Below are 22,912 nucleotides of genomic sequence, written 5' to 3'. Positions count from 1 at the left end.
ACCTAGTGATGAATTTTTTCCAGACAGTTTATAGAGATGCATAACTGTTTCTGAATTGCCATTGGGCTGCCTCTGGTATTTCCATCACCTATAAACTCAAGCCTAAAATGCATCATAGGTTGTCCTCTTTGGCATCTTTGGGATTAATTTAAAAGGCAAGAGTAACTTGAAATTTCCACAACTCTGTATGTATCAGTCATGAGTTGAAGACTTGTAGGATTTGGGTCAAAAATGTTAGAAATATGACAACATTACAAGAATTTTCTAGATTTTTTTGTGGGAGGGGGCTTTGGCTGATGTGTACATGAGAATTTTTGATGAGAACACACATTGAAATTTCAGTCAACCTCTAAATTTCTTCCCCGTGTAAATACAAAAACTATTGCAAAGCTGCCAGTCTCTCAAAAAATATAATCCTTTTAAGATGGAAAGAGTATTCTGTGTTACTAGAAATAAAAAGAAAACAAACTGATTTTAAATCATTAAAAAAAATTTTGTAACAAAAATTTAACCTGCTCTCCAGAAAAAAGAGACTGTTAATTTAAATGCTAAGAACAGTGGTTCTTCAGCTAACTTTTTTATGTTTCACTTCCTAGGGATGGTCCTGACCATAATTCTCCTCAGCTAGGAGTTTTCAGTGGGAACACAGCTCTGGAAACAGCTTATAGTTCCACCAATCAAGTCCTCCTCAAATTTCACAGTGATTTTTCAACAGGAGGATTCTTTGTCCTCAATTTTCATGGTTGGTTTGCTTTATAGACTTAACATTTATTTACCACAGTCAATTAGTGATTTTTGAAAATATTTCTTAACTTTGTGGTTTACTGATTTACCAGGATTCATGGATTTGCTATTTTTTTTTTAAATAACAGTAAAAACTAGTTTTTAAAACCACACATTAAATAATCTTAAGAATGTTAATTTGTGGCTTTGAATAAACTGTGTTCTATATTTAATGTTAATTGTCGCTATATAATATTAAGCTTTTACCTTTTTAATTACTTTGGCCTATTTATTAGTTAGCATTTAACATTCTCCAACAAAATTCTTCTCCAACTGACCATGCCTAGGGTTTATGGTCAGAGAGATTTCTGGTAGGACTATGGTACGACTGAACAACAGCTCTAAGACTGATATCCAGCAAAATACTTTGTTCAAATTTGCAAATCCTTACAGAATTGTTACTCAGAGTCTCAAATGGTTTTCTTGTCTGTGGTTTTCTCCTAAAAGAAGGTCATGATGCATGGTCACCTAAAGCACTTACCTGAGAAGCAAAAACTAAAGTGGATAGGACTATCAAGTTGTCCAGGAAATTATTTCCATGGAGAGGAGAGTTTTTCTTTAGTATGTACACTCTGGTCACAAACTTAAATTTTGTAGGCATTCTACTTCATTTGGATTTTTTAATCCAGAAATGTCTTTTTCAGCTAGTGGTCACTTTCCTTATGAGATTGCTCACAAGGTATTGAAACAAATTTGAAGAGTAGAAATTTTGCTTTAAAGAATCATATAATCATAGAATGGTTTAAATTTGAAGGGACCTTAATGATCATCTAGTTCCAACCCCCCTTCCATGGGTAGGAACACTTTCTACTAAACCAGGTTTCTCAAAACCTTATCCAGCCTGGACTTGTACACTTCCAGGGATCCACAATTTCTCTGGGCAACCTGTTCCACCCTCATGCAATGTCATGACATTTAACTTGGAAAATGTTGTAACTGAGAGACTGTGAGGTTTAGTGGAGCTCTGTGAATTTGGGAAGTATGACTATGAAATGAATTTTCTGTAAAATAGTCCTTACATCAGTTTGGTTTTTTTACTTAAATTTGCAGCTTATCAGCTGAGGAAGTGCCAGCCTCCACCCACAGTTCCACATGCAGATTTGTTTACAGAAGATGATGATTTTGAAATAGGTAAAAAAACCGGTATTTCTTTTTCTTTCTTCTGTTTCTATTTGAATTCTAAATAAACTAAGCTATTAATATATTTCATCTTCCACCTGAGATTTTGATATACTTCTGTTTGAAGGATTTTTGAGGTTTAACTTCTTTTTGTCAATAATTTTTCCAGGAGATTTTGTGAAGTACAGGTGCCATCCTGGTTTCACCCTTGTTGGACAAGATGTATTAACCTGCAAACTGAATTCACAGTTGCAGTTTGAAGGATCCTCTCCATCTTGTGAAGGTAGATATATGCTTGCATGGTCTATATATCATTAGTATGCATCCTACAGAAAGATTTTTAGGCATGGCCTTTTCATTAATGTTTAAAAGAAAATTTTCCATTTATTTCTTTAATATCTAAGCAGTGCACACATTGTCATATATTGGTCGTTAAGAATATTGCACAGGCACATACCTGCTTTAGAATCAAAAGAAAAGTGTTTTAACTATTTAACTCCACCATTAATGAAACATTGATTTCTAAAAATCATTTAACATATTTTATATCACTTCTTATCAAACCAAAGATTTCTTTAAACTCTTGAAGAATTAAAAAGAAAAATAAATTAAATTAAGCTTTCAAAATGAAATGAGAATCTTTTCTCTGTGCTTTCAAAAATATGGTGACATAGTATTTCAAACAAGGACTTAAAAAACCATGAATGATGTTTAGATATGTATTCATACAGAATTTTTTCATCTTCATGGAAAAGTTTATCTTGGAAATTTGTACTATGTCGTCCAAAATTTGTTTTTCAACAGATGTTCTTTGTTTGGTTTTTTTTTTGTTTGTTTTTATTTTGCTTGGTTTTTAAATAGCGGATAAAAAAAGGTTTTGAAATGATGAAAAAGTGATCAAGAAAGCATTTGTAGAATTTTGTCCTAAAGTAACTCAAAATTTTTTTTGGAAAATAAAAGTTACTGATGAGATGCCATCATTAAAATTTTAAGGAATTCAAAAAGTGAACAGAAGTTCTAATACTCATATCATATTATCCAGGCTTAGTTTTGATCTATTGTACATAATTATGGATGGAACACCTTCTATAGCATGAGATAAAAACATCCATATGCTCAAGAGGTAATGCTGGAAACACAGCAATCATTGTGATGCTTTATTAAGAGCTGGTTATCTTCCTTCCTGTTACCCTTATTCTCTATTTCTATGATTTAAAAATTAATGAAGGATTCAATAGTACAAGCTATATTAGTTTATTATTGCCATATTTTATGCACCTATAAGAATTTTTTCCACATGACCACCCATACTCGAGTAAAGTGGGGGTTTTTACCTACCGTTTCTTAACCTGTGCATACAGTTAGCTGGGATCTGTAATGGATTCAGAGACAGGGACTCCATGTCTTTGTTTTGGATGGAAAAAGAGTCATTATTCACTTCAAGACCCTCACCATAAAATAAAGTAATGAGAAAATTGTGTATTTCTGTATCTTTCTGATCAGATAACTCAATACTTATTAATTTTTTTCCTTTTCTTCAATCGATGCATTTCTCTGATCCAATTATATTTTAATAAGATGATTGTACTGCAAATCCAGACTTCAATTTTTAGTTGACAGTAACAGTAGTAAGTTAACTCTTGACTGTGTCAATTAGAGTGTCAATGAAAAATGAAAACCTAAAGTAAACTGAACAATTATTGTAAAATCTACAGAGATATTAGGAGCTTCTGAAAATGATTAACCATCTATAAAACACAGATTATTTCCAACAGTTCTTGCAGATGCTGTGCAAACTCGTGGCTTTCTCTGACCATATTGATACTTGTTTCTTTGCAACTATTTGAAACATTGTTGACTGTGGTGGGTTGACCCTGGCTGGATGTCAGGTGACCACTAAAGCCACACTGTCACTCCCCTCCTCAGCTGGACAAGGAGGCAAAATACAACAACAAGCTCGTGGGTCAAGATAAAAAGAGAGATCAGTCAGCAATTATTGCCAAGGGTAAAACAGACTCAATTTGGGGAAAATTAATCAAGTTTATTACCAATCAAATCAGAGTAGGGTAACTAGAAAATAAAATCAAATCTTAAAAACACCTTCCCCCTACTTCTCCCCTCTTCCTAGGCTCAGCTTCACTCCTGATTTTCAGTACCTCCTCCCTGGCAGCAGCATGATGGAGCAGGGAATAGAGATTGTGGTCAATTCATCACACATTGTATCTGCTGATCTTTCCTCCTTAGGGGTACTGCTCAAACTCTTCCTCTGCTCTAACATGGGAGTCCCTTTCATAGCAGAAAGCCCTCCATAAACTTCTCCAGTGTGAGTCCTTCCCATAGGCTGCCATTCTTCATGGACTGCTCCAGTGTGGGTGTCTTCTATGGGGTGCAGTCCTTCAGGAACAGACTGCTCCAGTGTGGGTCCCCTGTGGCATCACAAGTCATGCTAGCAAACCTGTTCCAGCATGGGGTCTTCTCTCCATGGGGCACGTCTTGCCAGGAGTTTGCTCCAGGGCAGCTCCCCATGGGGTCTCAGCCTCCTTTGAGCATCCACTTGCTCCAGCCTGGAGTCCTACACAGGCTGCAGATGGTATCTGCAGCATTTCCAAAGAAGAGGAATGAAGCTTGTGAAGGGTCTAGAGAACAAGCCTTATGAGGAATGGCTGAGGGAACTGGTGCTTAGCCTGAAAAGAAGGAGAATGAAGGGATGCCTTATCGCTTTCTACCTGAAAGGAGCAGTGAAGTGGGAGTCGGTCTCTTTTCCCAGGTAACAAATAATAGGACAAGAGGAAATGCCTGAAATTGCACCATGGGAGGTTTCAATTGGATATCGGGAAAAATTTCTTCACCGAAAGGCTTGCAAAGGATTGGAATGAGTTGCTTGGAGAAGTGACTGAATCATCATCTTTGGAGATATTTAAAAGATGTGTAGATGTGGCACTTAAGGATATGGTTTAGTGGTGGACTTGACAGTGTTAGGCTAATAGTGGTCTCAATGATTCTAGAGGTCTTTTCTAAACAAAACTATCCTATGATTCTATGAGCTCCACTATGGACCTTCATGGGCTGCAGGGACACAGCCTGCCTCACTGTGCTCTTCATCACAAGCTGCAGAGGAATCTCTGCTCCAGCACCTCCTTCTCCTTGGTATCTGCAGAGCTGTTTCTCTCACATATTCTTACTCCTCTCTTGTGCCTGCTGCTGTGTGGGACTTTTTTTTTCCTTCTTAAATGTGGGATCACACAGATACTGCCACTGTAGCTGATAGACGTGGCCTTGGCCAGTGGCTAGTCCATCTTGGGAACTGGCTGATCCCTATGTCTGTCAAACACAGAAAGCTCCTGACAGCCTCTCCCAGAAGCCACCCCTGCAACCCTCTCACTACCAAAACCTTTCCATGTAAACCCAATACATAGATGAATACTAGCAGATCTGTATTTCCCTCACAGATTTTGTGGATTTTGTGAATTTCTTCCCTTTCTTGTATTTGTTATTTATTGTTATTCAAAATTACTCTATGAATTAAAGTTACTAGAATTTTGTTATTCTATAAGTTGTTTCTAATTGATTTTTAGGAACATCTTTAGTACATATGTTGGGTTTTGGTTTTTTTCTTTTTTTCATTAAAAAGATTAAATAACACAGTTCTTTCTGAGGAGAATACCACCTGTTAATATTTTTTGGTCACGTATTCTTTTAATGTGAATATACCAAAGCTTTGTTGGAAGAAGGACACCAAAAGAACTAATCTGACAAAAAAAAAAAAAGTGTCATCTGAGTGATTCAGAGACAGAAGACAATGCAATTGTAGGCATTAGAGTAAAGATTCTGGCACAGTTATTTTGGACAGACATAAGAGAGGAATTTCTTTAGATAAATTGTAATGCAACTGATTTCCTTTCTTCAGATAAGTTGTATCTTTAAATAAATGCAAGTTTCCTTTCTGGAAAATAGAATTACTTGGGTTTATTTCTATCCCAGCCTCTCCAGCATTACTATGGAGATAAGAGTTGAATTTAATTCCTATTTAATGATGAAACCCTGGCTTATACTTATGAAGATTTCTTCTGGATCATATGAAATATTGGTAGATAATCTAAAAGTTGTGTTTTTAATGGCCATCTTTATAGTGTTTACTTAAAGATAAATACTTGAAAGTACTCATGTTGCATTCTGAAAGCCTAAGTATCTGAAGGGGGGAAATATATATTTCTGAATCAGATCAAAAATTCCATATACCACACAAAATACCCAGTGTTCCGTCTCTAGCAATGGCCAGTAATGATTTTCTAGTGAAGGACAGAAGATCATTGCAAGCATGCAGTTAATTAAGGGCTCAATCCAACTGTAGCTAAGCCACGCTTAGGCTAGCAGTGTTCTTTATATTTTAAATCTCATAAAGCTGTTTCTTCAGTGGAATTATTCAGTCCTATTTTGAACCCATATAAATGAATTAAATCCACAAAGTTTTGTGCAAGCAGTTGCACAATTTATTTATGTAATATGTGAAGTCATTTCTCTGTCTGCTTTGAACTTAACACCTACTGTTTTCACTTCAAGTCCTCCAGTTCTTATGGAGAAAAAAAACTGTAATAAGTTGTTCTCTATTCACCATATTTATGACAAGATTCTATAGACCAGAGGATATGTCATACCTTTAATCGTTCTTGCCATCCTCAATACACTTTCCAATTCTATTTCTTTTCAGATGATGCAGTATGGAACTGTACTTGTGCAACACTATTTGATCCTGATAGACCTGAAAAAAATTGTTACTTGCTATGGAATTTGCATCTTGTATTTCAGGCTAATTTTTGGACTGTCTTCTTGTATTTCTGCACTTTACCCATTACTTACAATTTTTTAAATAGTCCTTGTTTAAATCAGCTTCACATTCTTTAAAGATACCAGAAAACTTTCCATTTTCCTGAGTTGTGCCACTATATTTTAGTAGGCAATAAATATATTTATATGATAGAAGGCCAGGTTCTAGGATACTATATGCAAGTCTGACGACATATCTGACAGACAAGAAAAATGAGTCTCTGTGACCACTTCTACATCATTCTGAATGAAAGACCACCAGAGCAACTGTAATCACACCACACTGCAGCTTTCTTACAGCTCCCTTTCCCTTCCTATCTGGTCTATCCAAGGAGGGTCTTCCTCAAAATGCTTGGTGCTGTGATAACTTGCCAGGTGTTTTCTAATGTGCAGCGCCCCAGGCACCCTACAGAACATGCTGTCAATGTGCATGAGTTTATGTTTGCCAGTAGTTGAACATTTGTGATTTCTGTTTATACGCTCGAAGCCCCTGTTCTCATCCTACCCTTATATCCTCTTGGGACAAATTCCTTTCATTTTGTAATTGCTGTTGGGGAAATGTAGAGATGTAAATTAAAGCATGATGAACATTGTGACAGCAAGAAGTATTCCCATATTGGTCACAAAAATTGACATATTAGTAAAACAGATAATGGACATTTAGTATAAGGTAAAAGTCTCTAATATAATCTTTAAGCTGCTCAAACACTTAAGTCTGAAAGGTGGTGTGATAATATTGTCCTACTGTGGTGATAATATTGTCCTACTGTGGTGATAATATTTATGAATGAAAAGCAAAATCAAAGATGAAGACAACAGAAGTACTATTAGATGGTCAGGCCTTCCCCAAGAAACCTGAAACAGATTCCTCCAAAATCCAGTTAAAGTAATCTGTGTCTCGAAACTAGGATATGATGTGAGATATGCTGTAGAATTACTCTTTTTGTGACACCACCCCCCTACCCGTAGTTACATGTGACTGTACAGCATAAGATAGTTAGTATTTCCTGTTGTTCTTCTGTAAGCATTGTCTCATATATGAATCTATGCAAATTAACAAATTTCAGTACTTGAAATTTACATATGCAACAATATTATTAAAAATGAATGCAAAATAGATTACTTATGTCCCACAATATGCAGAGAAGTATTTTTGGGGGGGGGGGGTTAAAGTAATTATTCCTGTTATCATTCCAAACTATTTTATAATAGCCATTTTTAAAATTCATAGGATATACTTATAAATAAATGATAATTAAATATATTGCAGCGCTCAACTGTCTAGTTCTGTTTTGCAGCTCAGGTTTTCTTTATTGGTAAACTTCACATCAGTTCCTAAAATTCTAGAAGTGTAGGGAGTTGAGTCATCCTGTAATTTAACTGACGGAAGAGTCCAGAAAGTATCTAATACAATACTGAAGAGTATAATGTTAACATGTTAATTGATTGACAAATAGAAGAAACAGTATCAACAGGGGAATATTGTGGTGGGTTGATCTTGGCTGGATGGCAGGTGCTCACCAAGCCACTCTATCACTTCCCTCCTCAGCAAGAAGGGGGAAGAAAATACAAGGGATAAAAACTCGTAGGTCAAGATAAGGCAGTTTACTAAAGCAAAAATGAAAGTTCTCATGCACAAGCAAAGGAAAAAACTTAAATATTTTATTCTCTACTTCCCATCAGCAAATGATGTCCAGACACTTCTCAGGAAGCAGGGCTTCAACATGTGTAGCTGTTGTAAATAATGAATGTCCCCCCTTCCTCCTCTTTCCTTTTAGCTTTTATTGCTGAGCAGATGTCATATCATACAGAATATCCCTTTGGTTAGTTTGGTTCAGCTGTCCTGGCTATGCCTTCTTCCAAGATCTTGCTCAGCCCCAGACTACTGGGGGGATGTGAGTCGCTATGTTGGAGAGACAGGGATGATGCTGTGCCAGCCCTGCTCAGCATCATCAGCCACAACTCTGATGTGTTAACAAAGCCTTTCTAACTACCAAGCACAGCACTGTGAGGGCTGCTGTCGGGAAAACTAACTCCGTCTCAGCTAAACCAACACAAATATGTTTGCCTCATCCGAAGCACCTTGTATTTAGCATACTCTATTTTTATCATCATCATCATGGCTAGGCTTTGCGAACAAAGATTTGGGAAGGGCTCCACCCACGTTTGTTGCAAGCGCGCTGGTGGCTAAAAAGGTCAATACGAGATAGACATGTCCAGTTGCAAAAGGCTAACGATGCTAAAGGCAAGAGCTAGTATTATAGAACAAAAAAGTCAAAATTGCCGGGTTTTGTTTTTACCTGTTGTGTGTATGATACCAAGAAAATAACACTGTGGAGTTTATTTTTATTCAAATTATAGATATTAGTTATTCATGTTATTAAAAATGGATGTTTTGTTTTACAAAGCAAGGTGAAGCAGTCTCACTGTCTCAGTATCTCAATTTTATGTCTTTAGCCATGTAAGTCTTATAAAATATTCAAGTGTAGCTTCCACCTAGAGATTGTTATGTAATCAGCAGCTAAGCTATACTGGGGTGGAGTTGGTGAGTAATTCCCCATTGTGCAGAAAAAGCCAGCAAAGGCTGCCAAGATGAACACTATCAATTTGCCACATAACCCTCTGATACAGCCAGCTTCCCAGACTGCAGAGGAGCAATACACTGTCTGCCTTCCCCTGTCCTTGAACTACTCCAGAACTGCTGCACTCATAAGTCCCTGTGGTCTGTCTCCTATGAATGTCTGAGATTGGAAGGGACCTCTTGTCCAATCTTAGCCGTAGGAAGTGAATCTTGGCCATAGGAAGACTTAAAGCTATAGCTCATTCTGTAAGGAGATTTGGTCATTTCTGCTCTAGCACAAGAGAGATACTGAGCTATTTCCAGGTTAGAAGGACATAAGAGTTTCAATTTTACTGAATGTTCTGCTCTAGGAATATGCTGGGTTTGTATCAGTACTGCAGGGGAATATTCCATATCCCCTTTCATCCTTTGCATCACTATTTGCACTGATTTGTATTAGAAAGGTGCATTTTTGTTTAACCTGAGCAGTACTTCTTCCTTTGGGGAATTGTTTTGCTAGTAAGGTTCTGAAGTCCAGTAAGTGAATACAATAGAATATATGGAGGAAAGAATTCCTACAGCAATCCTGCATTGATCTGTTTCTTATGTTGTGTTCATGTGGTTATTTGTTCAAGGAAATTCTCTGACCTGTGAGCTGTTGATTTTTAATATTAATCCACCAAAGAAATGTTCTTAATTACAAAGCAGCTTCATACTTTTGCTCAGTAATGAGAGAAGGGCATGAGGAAATATCTGCAAAAGGTACATTTCCCCCTGTGATGAATAAATTAGTTTCAGATTCCTTCTTAAGAGTCGGCTGTGAGGAATGAGAAAGCTGGGAACAGTTTTTCTCTGTTATTGAAAACTTTTACCTGCTTTTGAAAAACATATATTTTTTTGTTGTTATTTTTTCAAACCTAGCAAATACACTATTTTCTTGTCGCTTTCCCTCACTTTTTGTCTCTGGTGTCCTTTACGAGAAAAAATAAGTGACCTAAGAGCAAAGTAGGTGAACTAAAAAGGCAGGAAAAGTAATTTCTTTGTTTTTTTTATCCTTCCCCCTTACTCCTCCCAGTTTCCTATTCCTGTCTCTTTTTCTTTTTGCAGACGATTCTCACCAGTTCACATCTGTAGCATTGCCACAGGTTTCTGAGATGGTCACAGTCAATGTGTCTGTGCTATCAGAGTGTGATTGTCTTTCTTCCTGTTCTATAACATTTCTTTTTTCCCAAAGGAAACTAACATTTTTCACTTCTCTGAATTGGTGACTTTCCTCTATGGTTTCATTGCATTTCTTTCCCTGACTCCATTTCTTTAAGACGCTGGCAGTGAATTTCTTGAGTTAATGCAACACTTTGTGACAATGTTCTGGGGATCACTGTAAGCTAATCTCGGACTTTTCAAAATGTAATTTTGAATCTTATTCTTAGTGGACAATCCTACACCCAAGATTCTGAAAACTTCAGCTAATGGAGTAAGTAAACAGAAGTTCATGCAGCCTGTTCTTAAGAAGACACTTACAGTGCATCTCTTTGGAAACGATACCTGTGGAAATTTAGCTGAAAGACCACCCGTGTAAAGTCTGCAATAATAGCCTTTCAATTAACCCAACTGTTAACTTTTCTGGAATAATATGTACCATCAGGCTTTCCATTTAATGAGGTCACCAGGCTTTAGTCTTTTCTTGACTGTATGTGTGTAACACGCAGATTTTGTTTGCAGACCTCAAATCTGAATGACAAATAAATAATTGGTTTCATGAGTAATTTGATCAATAGTTGTTTCCCTAACTTCCTAACAAGCTGAGGAAAAGCAGGCAAAAAAAGATATTTATATCCTTACTTTCTCTGATGGTAGTTTTTAGCTATGGCACATTTACAAAAAACATTCTGGAGGTATTTACTACAGTCCCATTTCCCATTCCAAATGACACTTTGCACCTACATTTTTGTCATGTTTAATTGATGGTAGCTGTTTCTTAAAGCATAGTTTATCCAGAGAGGCAATAGTTTACCAGTGTTGAAAAGAATCATTGTGTCTTGCTGTGAAAAATCTGACAGCATTACTGATTTCTCCAGGATACTACTAATTTATGACTTTGAAGATCAGCTCTTAATCCTCAAGGTGCTCCAGCAGACTTCACCATTTTAACAAATGTTCCAGTGAAGCCAATACTGGATCGTAAAAGCCACCTTTTTCTTTCTTAAAATAGTCCTGTAGCATAAAGAATGATACTATGGGTTAAAGCAGATTGTGGAACTATGTCATGTCAGCTACTCTTCATCACTGATGAGCACTTTTACTGCAATGTCTGACAGGAAATCTCATGTTGCTAATCAGACTTCTGCTCAGAAATAAGTCTAATCTACTTAACTGAGGGAAAATAGTTATTATTTATCTGACAGTATGTTTCTGCTCAATGTTTTTCTATGATAATTTGCTGGTTTACTCGTACTTTCTGCATATTCTTGAGTGAGAGCACTTTATTCTTGTCTTCTTTGAACAATATAGGAAGTCAGAATAACAGTGCGTTTCATTTTAAGATAATGAAAAATAATCACAGAATCACAGAATATGCCAAATTTGAAGGGACCCACAAGGATCACCGAGTCCAACTCCTAGCCCTGCAAAGGACCATTCCCAAGAGTCACACCATGCCTGAGAATATTGGTCCAAACACTTCTTGAACTCTGTCAGGCTTGATGCTGTGATCACTTCCCTGTGGAGCCTATTCCAGCACCCAATCACCCTTTAGGTGAAGAACCTTTTTCTAATATCCAGCCTAAACCTCCACTGACACAACTTCAGGCCAATCTCTCAGGTCCTGTCACTGGTCACCACAGAGAAGAGATCAGTGCCTGCCCCTCCTCTTCCCCTCACAAGGAAGTTGTAACTGCAATGAGGTCTCCCCTCAGTCTCCCTTTCTCCAGGCTGAACACACCAAGTGACCTTAGCTGTTCCTCATATGGCTTCCCCTCAAAGCCCTTCACCATCTTTGTTGCCCTCCTTTGGACACTCTCTAATAGCTGAATACCTTTTTATATTGCAGTGCCTGAACTGCACACAATATTCAAGGTGAGGCTACAGCAGTGCAGAGTCGAGTGGAACAATCCCCTCCCTCAACCGGCTGGAGGTGCTTTGCTTGATGTAGGACAAAGTTGGCCCTCCTGGCTGCCAGGGCACTGCTGACACATATTTAACTGCCAGTGACTAGCACCTCTAGATCCTTTTCTGCAGCACTGCTTTCCAGCATGTCATTCCCCAGTCTGTATGTACATCCAGGTTTGCCCCATCCCAGGTGAGGAATCTGGCATTTTCCCTTGTTTAACTTCATATGATTGGTGATTGCCCTTTAATTTTCGAGGTCTCTGCAGGGTCTTCCTGCCCTTGAGGGAGTCAACAGCTCCTCCCAGCTTTTTCATCTGCAAACTTGCTTAGTATCCCTTCCAGTCCTGCATCCAAGTCATTTATGAAGATGTTGAAGAGCACAGGGCCCAAGATGGAGCCCTGTGAAACCCCACTGTTGACAAGTCTGATGTTCGCCCATTCGCTGTTACCCTCTGTGCTTGACCCATGAGCCAATTCCTCACCCACCACATAATGTGTTTATCCAACTGTGTGCTGGACATTTTGTGCAGAAGGATACTGTGAGAGACAGCACTGAAAGCTTTGCTGAAATCCAAAAAGAGAACATCAACAGGTTTCTCCTGATCAAATAGGTGGGTTACCTTGTCATAGAAGGAAATCAGGTTTGATAAGCAGGACTTTCCTCTCACGAAGCCGTACTGGCTGTGACAGGTATTCCTACATTAAGAGACAATCTATGGATTAAAATACTGAAAAGAATTCCTATGACTTTATATACCATTGTCCCATAGGCCTTCCCCCTCTCAGGATCTTCTATGAAAAATGGCTTTACCTCTTAGAGATATTGTATGCTACAGGTAGTGCTGTCAAATGATATCAGAAAGGGATACATGCCACGGAAAAATTATTTGCTTGCCATTTTTTTCCCAGCCCATATCTTGTTCCTCCTTCTTGGTTGCCTCTTCTCACTTGAATATTACATTCCTACTTTGCACAAGTTGACATTTTTCTCTCTGACTGAACAAATTTTTTATCTATTACTAAACCTAAATTTCACCTCCAATTTTGCAAAAGGCCCTCTAAGGGAAATGGTCCAGTTTTTAATGTTCGTTTCTCATATTTACGTGTGGGTTTTCCCCTGTAATATATTTTTCTCCGATCATGTTTTCCTCTGTTATGTTTATGTAAGTACCTGGGTACTGTGCCAGACAGTTTCCAGGAATGCATCTCTGTCAAGATATATTTGTGAATCTTACAAAAAAAATTTGTTAAAATGCACATCTTTTATGAAACCGTGGACAAAATGTATCAGACTTCAACACGAAAGAGGCATGAAAAAATCAGTCCTGCAGGACAGGCAAAATGTTAAAGAAAAACAGTGACCAAAAAAAGAACTTCTTAATCAAAATCGGTATTTGGGATGTAAAATTTACAATATTTTAATATCGTATAGTCGTTGCAATATACAGAGATCATAAATGCCTGTGAATACTAGGTGAAACTACAGTTTATTGTGAGTTCTGAGTTTATTTTGAGTTCCACAGGAGAAGTGGTTTCTGAGAAGGTCTGTCTTGAATGACTTGGAGCATTCTGTGTCCAAAATGAACACTTAGCTAAAAACACATATCTTTCAAATGATCTGGTGTTCCAATATATTGGTATTCCAATATATTCCAATATATTGAATGTTCCAGTATATTGTCATGTTCATGTAACAGTTTTAATTCTTGAAGCTGGGTCATGTTTTTAAGACTGCAAATAGAATACAGTTTCCAAATAAAAAGTTTTACCAGGACTTTTACCTCACCTGTTTTGATCGTGCCAGCATATGTGAATCCCTTGACTGAAAACCATTTGGATTCTAACGTATTTCTGGGTTAATGTTTTACTATAATTAGTATCTTATTTCCTAATGCAAGGTTTACAAAAGCGGTCCTGTTTCTGTGTGTACTATAGGGAACTTTATTGTTTCTTCCATCTAGAATATAGTTTTAACATGTTTTCATTTGGAAACTGAACCTGAAGCATGCATTTCATAGAAAGGAAGCACTTTATTTCATTGCTGTTCTTGTTCTTCCTTTTGTGTCCTTTTTAGCACAATGTCCAGCGAATGAAATCCGTACAGAATCATCAGGAGTGATCCTCAGTCCAGGTTATCCAGGCACCTATCCCAACTCTCAGACATGTTCTTGGACTATAAAGGTTGAGCCAGGATATAACATCTCCATTTTTGTAGAAATGTTTCAAAGTGAAAAGCAATTTGATGAGCTGGAGGTATTTGATGGTAAGAGAGATTTAAATTCTATCTAATCACAAAAGACCAAATATTGTGTCGACTGGGCCTTGATTTCCAGTTGTTGGTTTCATAATGCAGTGACAAATCTGAAACTTAAACAGCAGTTCAGGATTTCTATTAATTTTACCTTAAATCTAAATCTGTTAGCCAGTTAAATTTTTTATAGATGTATTCAAGACAAAGAAGCTTTTAAATGTTCTTAGGTATTGTCAGAGGAGGAGCAGTAGAGCTGCAGCATCCCTATGAAAGTCACACAATTTCCTGTTTCCTGGGAAATATATATAATTTCTCTTCTAAAAGGAGAAATTAACATGCTGGTCTGTAAGGGTTCATTTCTGGTAAGGAAATATTTTGGGCTTATAATTCCATTTGTACAAATTAATAAAATTAATTGAGTCTAAATATTCAATATTGAGTTCAAATTCTGTCTACTTTCACCATAGCATAGCAGACCAGTGCAATTCACTGTTTGAATATACCACTGTTAGATTTTTTGACCATCTGTTTTCAGACAAAGAGTAGAGAAATGACAAAAATCCAGTTTCTAGTGCTACTCACAGTATCGCCTCTCAAAGGGCCCTACTTAATTCTTATTTTCTGCTGAATTCTGAATTTATTGTCACTTGTTCTGTTATCACTGATTGATTAGGATAACTAGTTTCTGATTGTTCTTAAATATATGTTTATTCATTTGGAAACCATTATCATATCATTGCTCATTAACCAAGAATATATGATAATTATGATAGAAACAATTAATATTCACTATGGGAGTTTCATAGCATGAAAAATATGAAAAGGACATATCTTTTTCAGTATCTTGCTCCAAGTATTTCTCTTAAATAATAAGTTTTTAATGTCTAAAATTATCAGTTTGTTTTCACTTTTTGGTAACAAAATTCTGGAAAAACCCACAATATTTTTAGTTCTTTTAAAAATGCCACTTCATTAGTGTATTTTTTTCTTCATAACATGTATGTTGGTCCATGCCATGTTACTGTAGAAAAAAGTCTGCAAGAAATCTATTACGACTGGCTTTTCCTCCACTCTATTTTGTATTTAACCTCAAGAAACTGTATAGCATACCTGGAATTTTTTTAGTGGTCTGATCACTTGTTTTCATTCGAAAAATACTGTTGAAACTGATTAATTTGCCTGATGTATTTTTTGTTTTCTTTCTTATGAATTTAAATGTAATGAAACCACGTTATCAATAATAGATCTGAGAGGAGAATTAACATAGTTCCTATGTTTTTAAGCATTTTCATTTTGTGACATGAAATTATATTCTTACAAATTCATCTCTACTGCAGCTTTACAGAAGTAATTTTTTCTACCACCTACCAGCAACCTTAAGTGAGGAAGATAATGGCATATTTAAAACCTCTCAATTACAGTGCCATGTAGAGATTCCTGATCTAGCTCTCAACAAGTTGATATTCAAATATGGCACATTGCAGTACCTTGCAGAGATGCTTGTGTCCCTGTGGCCACATTAGCAATGTGCTTTGCTGGACTAATTAGTTCTACACCTCAGCATGATGACTTTGTTGGGGCAGAAGGCAATGCTGATATGGCTATATTGCTTCCATTGATGGCTATAACTCAGACTAGCTCGTTCAGAGCTAGCTTAGGCGTTTCCCTGTATTGCTGCATTTTGCAACAAATATATGTCATATTGTGAGATCTTGTGTGGTCCAAAACAGTGTATAGTTTATCTAGGTTACTAGAACTGCACTGATCTATCTAAACCAGCTTAAGATACATCATCAAACTTGATGCAGAAACTGTATAAAGATTGGAAAGACAAATTTTACAGAAATAATGTTTGCTAAGGCACATGTCTCTGATTACTTTATAAGGCAGCTTTGGAATGCAAACCACAACAGTGACTGGACCTACCTGACTTCACTGTAAATTATGATGCTTCAGCAGCTGGACAATGATCAGGATAGGCATCCAGTCACGGAGGTCACCCTGGTCAACTGGGACCAATAAGCCTGTTAGACATTCCCGCTTATAAGTCATACCTTTAAGAAATCCATCTGAATTCTAAACCAGAGAAGCCATAAATGTACTATGAACAGAGTTATTAAAGTATTTTGAACTTGAAAACACTACATTCAGTCTATTCACATGGAATAGCATTCATTTAATACAGAAAAGTTCTTTTTTTCTCCCTGAACTAAATCACAAAAATTCTGTCGTTGAAAATAGAAGGAAATGTCAACTTTTACCTAATATTCAGAAAAGCATCATATGACACATCACTGCAGCAGAAGTTGAGTTTTTATTTCCTTATATAGACAAATTCTGAAACAATAATTAAAAAAATGTCATACTCAAGAACACCTAAGTCATGTTGCTGACCTTCCTGAAGACCATCTGAACAGCTGCCTGCTAGGTAAGGTAAAGAAACTGAAACTCAACTCCAAGAAAAACAAAGCAAACTAAAATACATTGAATCAATCCTCTGATCTCCCAATGACTAAAAAATGTGGTGTGGCATATGATGCTCTAAACTAATTTCATGGTCACTAATAAGGATTCTCACCTTGTTGTATGTAGTGGGTCTTTATTAGTAACTGTACTCTTTTAGTCCCTTTATTTGAGAATTTAGAAAGAACATATACATTCCCAACTGTAACACGTGTATTAAACCAATTTTAGAAAAACCCAGAGTGAAGCACAGAGTAAGTGAGTGAAATGTCACATTCTGAATCATTTTTTCAAGCAAAAATAAGAATTGACTTTAGCATTCTTTATTGTTTATCCTACACTGTAATTGTTAAACACTAACTCCCTACACTAACTCCCTAATATGATAAACAAACAAGTCACCAAGTATTTTGATGAGTGCATGCTGGGCAACCTGTGCCTAAAGCTATGCTTATTTGTTCTTATTTTGTATATGCATTTATTATTTAGAAGATATTTAATAATAGTTATTTAGTTGTAATATTGTCATTATGAACTGCAATTCCTAAGAACTGGGAGGTGGTCTTAATATTTATGTTTTGTTGTGGCTTTTATAGCCTCCATTTTCTACCTGAAATGTCACAGTGAGAAAATACACATTTGGTTTTTTTTATTGGACTGGAGGAGGAGGAGGCTGACAACAATTGCATTCAATTTTTAGGTGTCATTTGATTCAGTTTTATTTTTGTATTTTCATGTAACATAAGAACTGATTAGGCTGCAGCTGTTCAAACTCAGCAAAAAAAAGTGAATGAAGCAGCTCTTTATTTGTAATAGCAACTGTGACCAAGATAATGTTGGTTGAACATGGCTCATAGACTTGAAAAAACATGGAGCAAAAGCATAGTGTGCATATGAAGGGGAACGGTTCAGCTGGAGAAAACACAACATTCATATGGAGGAAAAAGATGCCATTTCATGTTTTAGAAAGCTTTTGTTTAGAGATTGGATTGATGTATATTTTTTTTCTCTTGCATATATGTTGTTCTATTATATAATTAGCCCCAAAAATAATTTTTCGTGCTTTTATGGTTTTATTGCAGTGAAGATAGCAGTCTAGTGCCAGAACATATTTTTTCAACATCCTGTATTTACCATAACTGTGCATCTTTTCACACTAAAATGAAACCATAATAAGCACACCTATTAATAGAGCTGAGTCACAGAAAAGTATGTAAATTCATAGCACTTGTACACTGTGATGATCTTATATTTGAAGGAGCATTTTTAACTGTGTTTACCACGTAATATGGTGGCATTTAAACTATTCAAGATGTATGATGTAAAAGAATGTATATATTTGCTACCGCTCACTAGTTAGATAAGAAATTTAATAAATAATAGATATAAAAGGACAAGGATTAGAAACACAACTTCATTCAAAATAATTGTGTCAGATAGAAATGAATAATTTTTTTAGAAAATCCACTTTTTTTTCAGTGTTTGTGGCAAAATGACAAAAATATATTGGTTTATATTTCTATTTGTTTGTACCAATATCTTTTATTGTGCCCTCTAATGAAAACCTAAAACCAGATGGACAGTTTTAATAGAGATCTGTTAATTATTTCTCTGAAAATGTCAGCTTATTTCCTATCCTATTGTGTTCACATTCACTTAAACTCATTGCACTTTAAAACTTCAAGAGTTTCTTTTTTCACCTCTGAAGGTTCTTCTGGGCAAAGCCCTTTACTGGTTGCTTTAAGTGGGAATCATACTGGGCAACTGAACTTCACAAGCAAAATGAATCAGCTCTATCTCCGCTGGTCAACGGATCATGCAACCAACAAGAAAGGATTCAAGATCCGTTACTCAGGTAACTACTAAAGCGTTCCAATAAATTGTACTTTGTTGCTATAAATACTATTGTCCAGCTGCACTTAAAACCATGAAGATAATTTACAATAATGTACATTTTAAGGATGTTTAATCATTCTGTTTTTTAAGGTAAGCACGGAACTTGATCTCTTCATTTTTTTTCTAGTGTGCCAAAGATCTCCAGATTAATGCTTCTCCAATTAATACTTCTCTCTGCACCTGCTCTCTTGTCTTATCAGACCTGGTGTGAGGCCTTTGAAATGTAGTAGTAAGGATAGCTCTTAGGTTTACCATTTCCTAGAGTTGCAATTCACAACTCTCAATACTGTGTTTTTCTTCATGTACAAATAAATGGAAAACTGGGATGGGGGAGGAATCTCTCATCTCTTCAACAGGCTGCATATGAATCTGGCATTGTGGTGACATGAAGATATGTAAACAGTTCATCTAACTAGTGTCAAAATTATTTCCCTTATTAATAAAAAAAATTAGAAAAAGTGTATTGCAGTACTGGATTAGACATAATGACCCTTACTCAGTTTTCAGTCTGTTTAAGATCTTTCCACCCATACATCTACAATGGTACTAAAAGACTTGGTTTAGGGATCATTTACATGATGTAAATAGTGTGTGAGAGAGAGAGAGAGAGGTGACAATTGCTGTCATTAACATTTGCACTTTTTTGTGTTTGGACTTGATTAGCAATGTAAAGATTGCGTGTGTTAATTTTGGTTCTTAATAATTGTCAGTATGAATTAGAGAAAGGAATATTAAGAATGTTTTAGCAGAACATTTCATCAAGCACCAAGTATCTTCCATTTAGTCATGTTAAAGCTCACTTCGTTTCTGTACCATCCAGGCACTGCCTGCTTAACTTCTGTAAAGTTTCTCTTGTTGCTGAAACAGAAGATCAGGGCTCAGCTCAGAGCATAATAATCATTGTTTGGGGGATTTAAGAACTATAAGCAGGACTGTGAGCAGTCAGGGGAAAAAAGGAGTCAGTAAAAGCATTATCTCCAGCTTGCAAGAAGTCTTTGAAATATTACTACAGACAGACTGAAACTGAGAGATGGAAAGGAAAGTTGTTTTCAAGCATACTGGAGATTCACCTAGTTTTTCATTGTGAAAAAGCAATTGCAGGACTTAATAGATGGATTGAGAGTGTTCAAGAGCAAACAAAGAAAACCACAGCCTCAAATGTGTGGCAATGAAGGGAGTGGGCCTTCAGTTGTTAATTCAAAGTGAAGAAGCAATATCTGGGTCACAAGAGTAGGCTTCATGTGAAGGATTTGTTTTATAAGTATCAGATTATTAAGGAGCCTTATTTTTGAGGAATTTGGGGAAATTATTTTATACCTTTGCTTGTACACAAAACACATTTTGCAGTAGTGAAGAAGTGGTCTGTCTAATTGCTAAGCTCAATTCATCAATTATTATGGCACTAGCTGCAAAAATAAAATTGGGAGGCTGGAGACAGATATGCAATCCTTATGGCTATGTTTTAGGAACAAACAACAGTTTAGCTTTTTCCACTTCACTAGCAGTCACTGCCTGCATTTTTCTCTAAACTTCTGTACATTTTACATGAGATTCAATGGAAATAATCAGCATGAAAGAAGAGTAACAGTGAGCGGCAGCATAAACAATTGGATTTGAATCTTAATGAGGGAGAGCAACATCATGAAAATAGGAAAAATACAAGATCCTAAAAAGGCTATTGATAGTGTGGCAGCTGTGACTGAGCCAGCAGGCTTCCTCATAATGAAGAACCTATTGAAATGAATTACTGCCCTCCCATAACCCTTCTCTTCTCCAGCTACGCCAGTGCACAAAATTTTGTAAATTGTAGCTTTGTCACAACTAGATTTCATTTGTAGATACAAATTTTATTCACTGTTCAAAAGTATAGAAGCTTTCAGAAAAATGTTTAATATTTTGTTTAGTGTACAACTTTAGTTGTGTAAACTGTTTGTCTAATATTAATGGTATGTTTTCTATCTTGTGGTTTAAGGCTTTTCACTAAATCTCAGTAGAAAAAAGCCATAGCATTACAGAGGAGGGGTATTCTTTAAAGGGCTTTGACATATTATAGAGGTACTAGCACGATTTTAGTCTAAATAAGGCATTTTCTAACTGCACTAACACCTAGATATTAAATGATCTCTTTCTTAGTCTATGGAGTATCTGTATGGCATAATGAAGCCAGGAGGGGAAGCATCAGTTAGATTTTCTTGCAGCTCTAGGGAAGTAATGCCTTTTTTTTCTTTGAAAGGGATATAGTATGGTAAAGTCACTAAAATGGAAGAAAAAAAAAAAAAGGAAAAGGTCTTGTGTGCTGAAATATCTTTTTTTTTTAATGCTTTTGTAGTGCTTGAACTTGACTTCCTGGTGCAGCTGGTTTCTACCCAAACTGTGCAGTATATTACAAACAGGGAAGATCTGTGAGTGCAGAAAGTGGAACTGGCTGAGCCCAGGCTAGGAAACCCACTCTATAAGAGATGAAAGTTTGAAACTGCTTTGAAAGACTCCTGAAGAACATACTTCTTGGTTTTTCTCCCTCAATGATTTATAACCCTGCAGCATATTCCTACCCAGGAAAGCTAGGATAAAAGCATAGAAAAGAAGAAGTTTCTTTTTTAAGTAGCAGTAGAAAGAATGAGAGTGCACTACAGTACCTGGCATACCCGGTGGAGGTACAAGGACTTGGGAACCAGTTGGGTACTTCACTTGCTACTTTTCAAGTTGACATTGCCTCTGTAACATTTACAGGCTTTTGTTTAACTTTTGGTTAGTCATTCAAAAGTAAATAAAGCAAGTGGTTACTTAGCTGCTTTGTAATTTCCTGCCAATAGGACTAGATATATGTAGATGTATGTATTACAAACCCCACCATAGGTCTCTATATTGGGTTTGAGTGGCCAGATTTTTGTGGCGGGGGGGCTACAATTGTGGCTTCTGTGAGAAGCTGTCAGAAGTTTCCACCATGTCTAATGGAGCCACGTCCAGCCAGTTCCAAGACAGACTGGCTGCTGGCTACATCCAAGCCCATCAGCCATAGTGGTAGTGCCTCTGCAATAATGTACTTAAGAAGAGAAAAAGAACAACCTCAGCCGCAGCCAGAAGAAAGGAGTGAGAATATGTGCGAGTGAGGACTCTGCAGACACCAAGGCCAGTAAAGAAGAAGGTGCTGGAGGTGATCTAAGTGCCAGAGCAGAGATTCTCTTGCAGACTGTGGTGAAGACCGGGGTGCAGGGCAGGCTGTCCCCCTGCAGCCCCTGGAGGACCCCATGCTAGAGCAGGTGGATGCCTGAAGGATGCTGTGACATAATGAGAAACCCATGGTGCAGAAGACTCCTGTCGGGACCTGTGGACACACGGAGAGAAGAGCCCACACTGGACCAGATTTGCTGGCAGAACTTGTGACTCCATGGGGGACCTGAACTGGAGCAGTCTGTTCCTGAAGGACCTCACTGTATGGAAGGGATCTGTACTAGAGCAGATCGTAAGGAACTCCAGCCTGTGGGAAAGACTCACATTGGATAGGTTCATAGAAGACTGTCTCCTGTGGGAGGGACACCATGCTGGAGCAGGGAAAGAGTGTGAAGGATACTCTTCCAAAGGAGAAAGGAGTGGCAGGAACAATGTGTGATGAACTGACTGCAACACCCATTTGAGCCCTACATTGCTCTTTAACTCCAGCAGGCCACTAAGCCACACCCAGTTGTTTGCTCACTCCCCCCCCAGCAGGATGAAGGATGAGGTAGAGAATCAAAAGAGTAAAAATGAGAAAACATGTTGGATAAGATAAACATATAAAGTTTAATAGGTAAAATAAAGGCTGCACATGCAATCAAATCAAAACAGGGAATTCATTCACTACTTCCCATTGACAGGTGTTCAGCCATCTCCAGAAATGCAGGGTTCCATCTAACTTAATGGAGACTTGG

The 22,912-nt window shown here is 37.0% G+C and overlaps 1 protein-coding gene across 5 annotated transcripts in view; it reads left to right on the top strand.

Annotated features, from left to right (window-relative positions):
- The window catches only part of CSMD1 (CUB and Sushi multiple domains 1), a 1,077,494-nt gene that overhangs the window by 960,570 nt on the left and 94,012 nt on the right, over positions 1 to 22,912 (top strand). For all 5 annotated transcript variants that reach the window (XM_051778075.1, XM_051778073.1, XM_051778072.1 and 2 more), the window contains 5 exons: positions 597 to 742; positions 1,834 to 1,914; positions 2,072 to 2,185; positions 14,469 to 14,657; positions 18,817 to 18,963. In XM_051778075.1, the coding sequence (XP_051634035.1) occupies positions 597 to 742; positions 1,834 to 1,914; positions 2,072 to 2,185; positions 14,469 to 14,657; positions 18,817 to 18,963 (677 nt within the window). The remainder of the gene's footprint in view (positions 1 to 596; positions 743 to 1,833; positions 1,915 to 2,071; positions 2,186 to 14,468; positions 14,658 to 18,816; positions 18,964 to 22,912) is intronic.

This window comes from Manacus candei, unplaced genomic scaffold (assembly GCF_025592945.1).
Source record: "Manacus candei isolate 608988 ecotype Guabito, Panama unplaced genomic scaffold, ASM2559294v1 h1tg000011l, whole genome shotgun sequence".
NCBI classification, from domain to species: domain Eukaryota; kingdom Metazoa; phylum Chordata; class Aves; order Passeriformes; family Pipridae; genus Manacus; species Manacus candei.
This window is presented reverse-complemented; position numbering and strand designations above follow the sequence as displayed.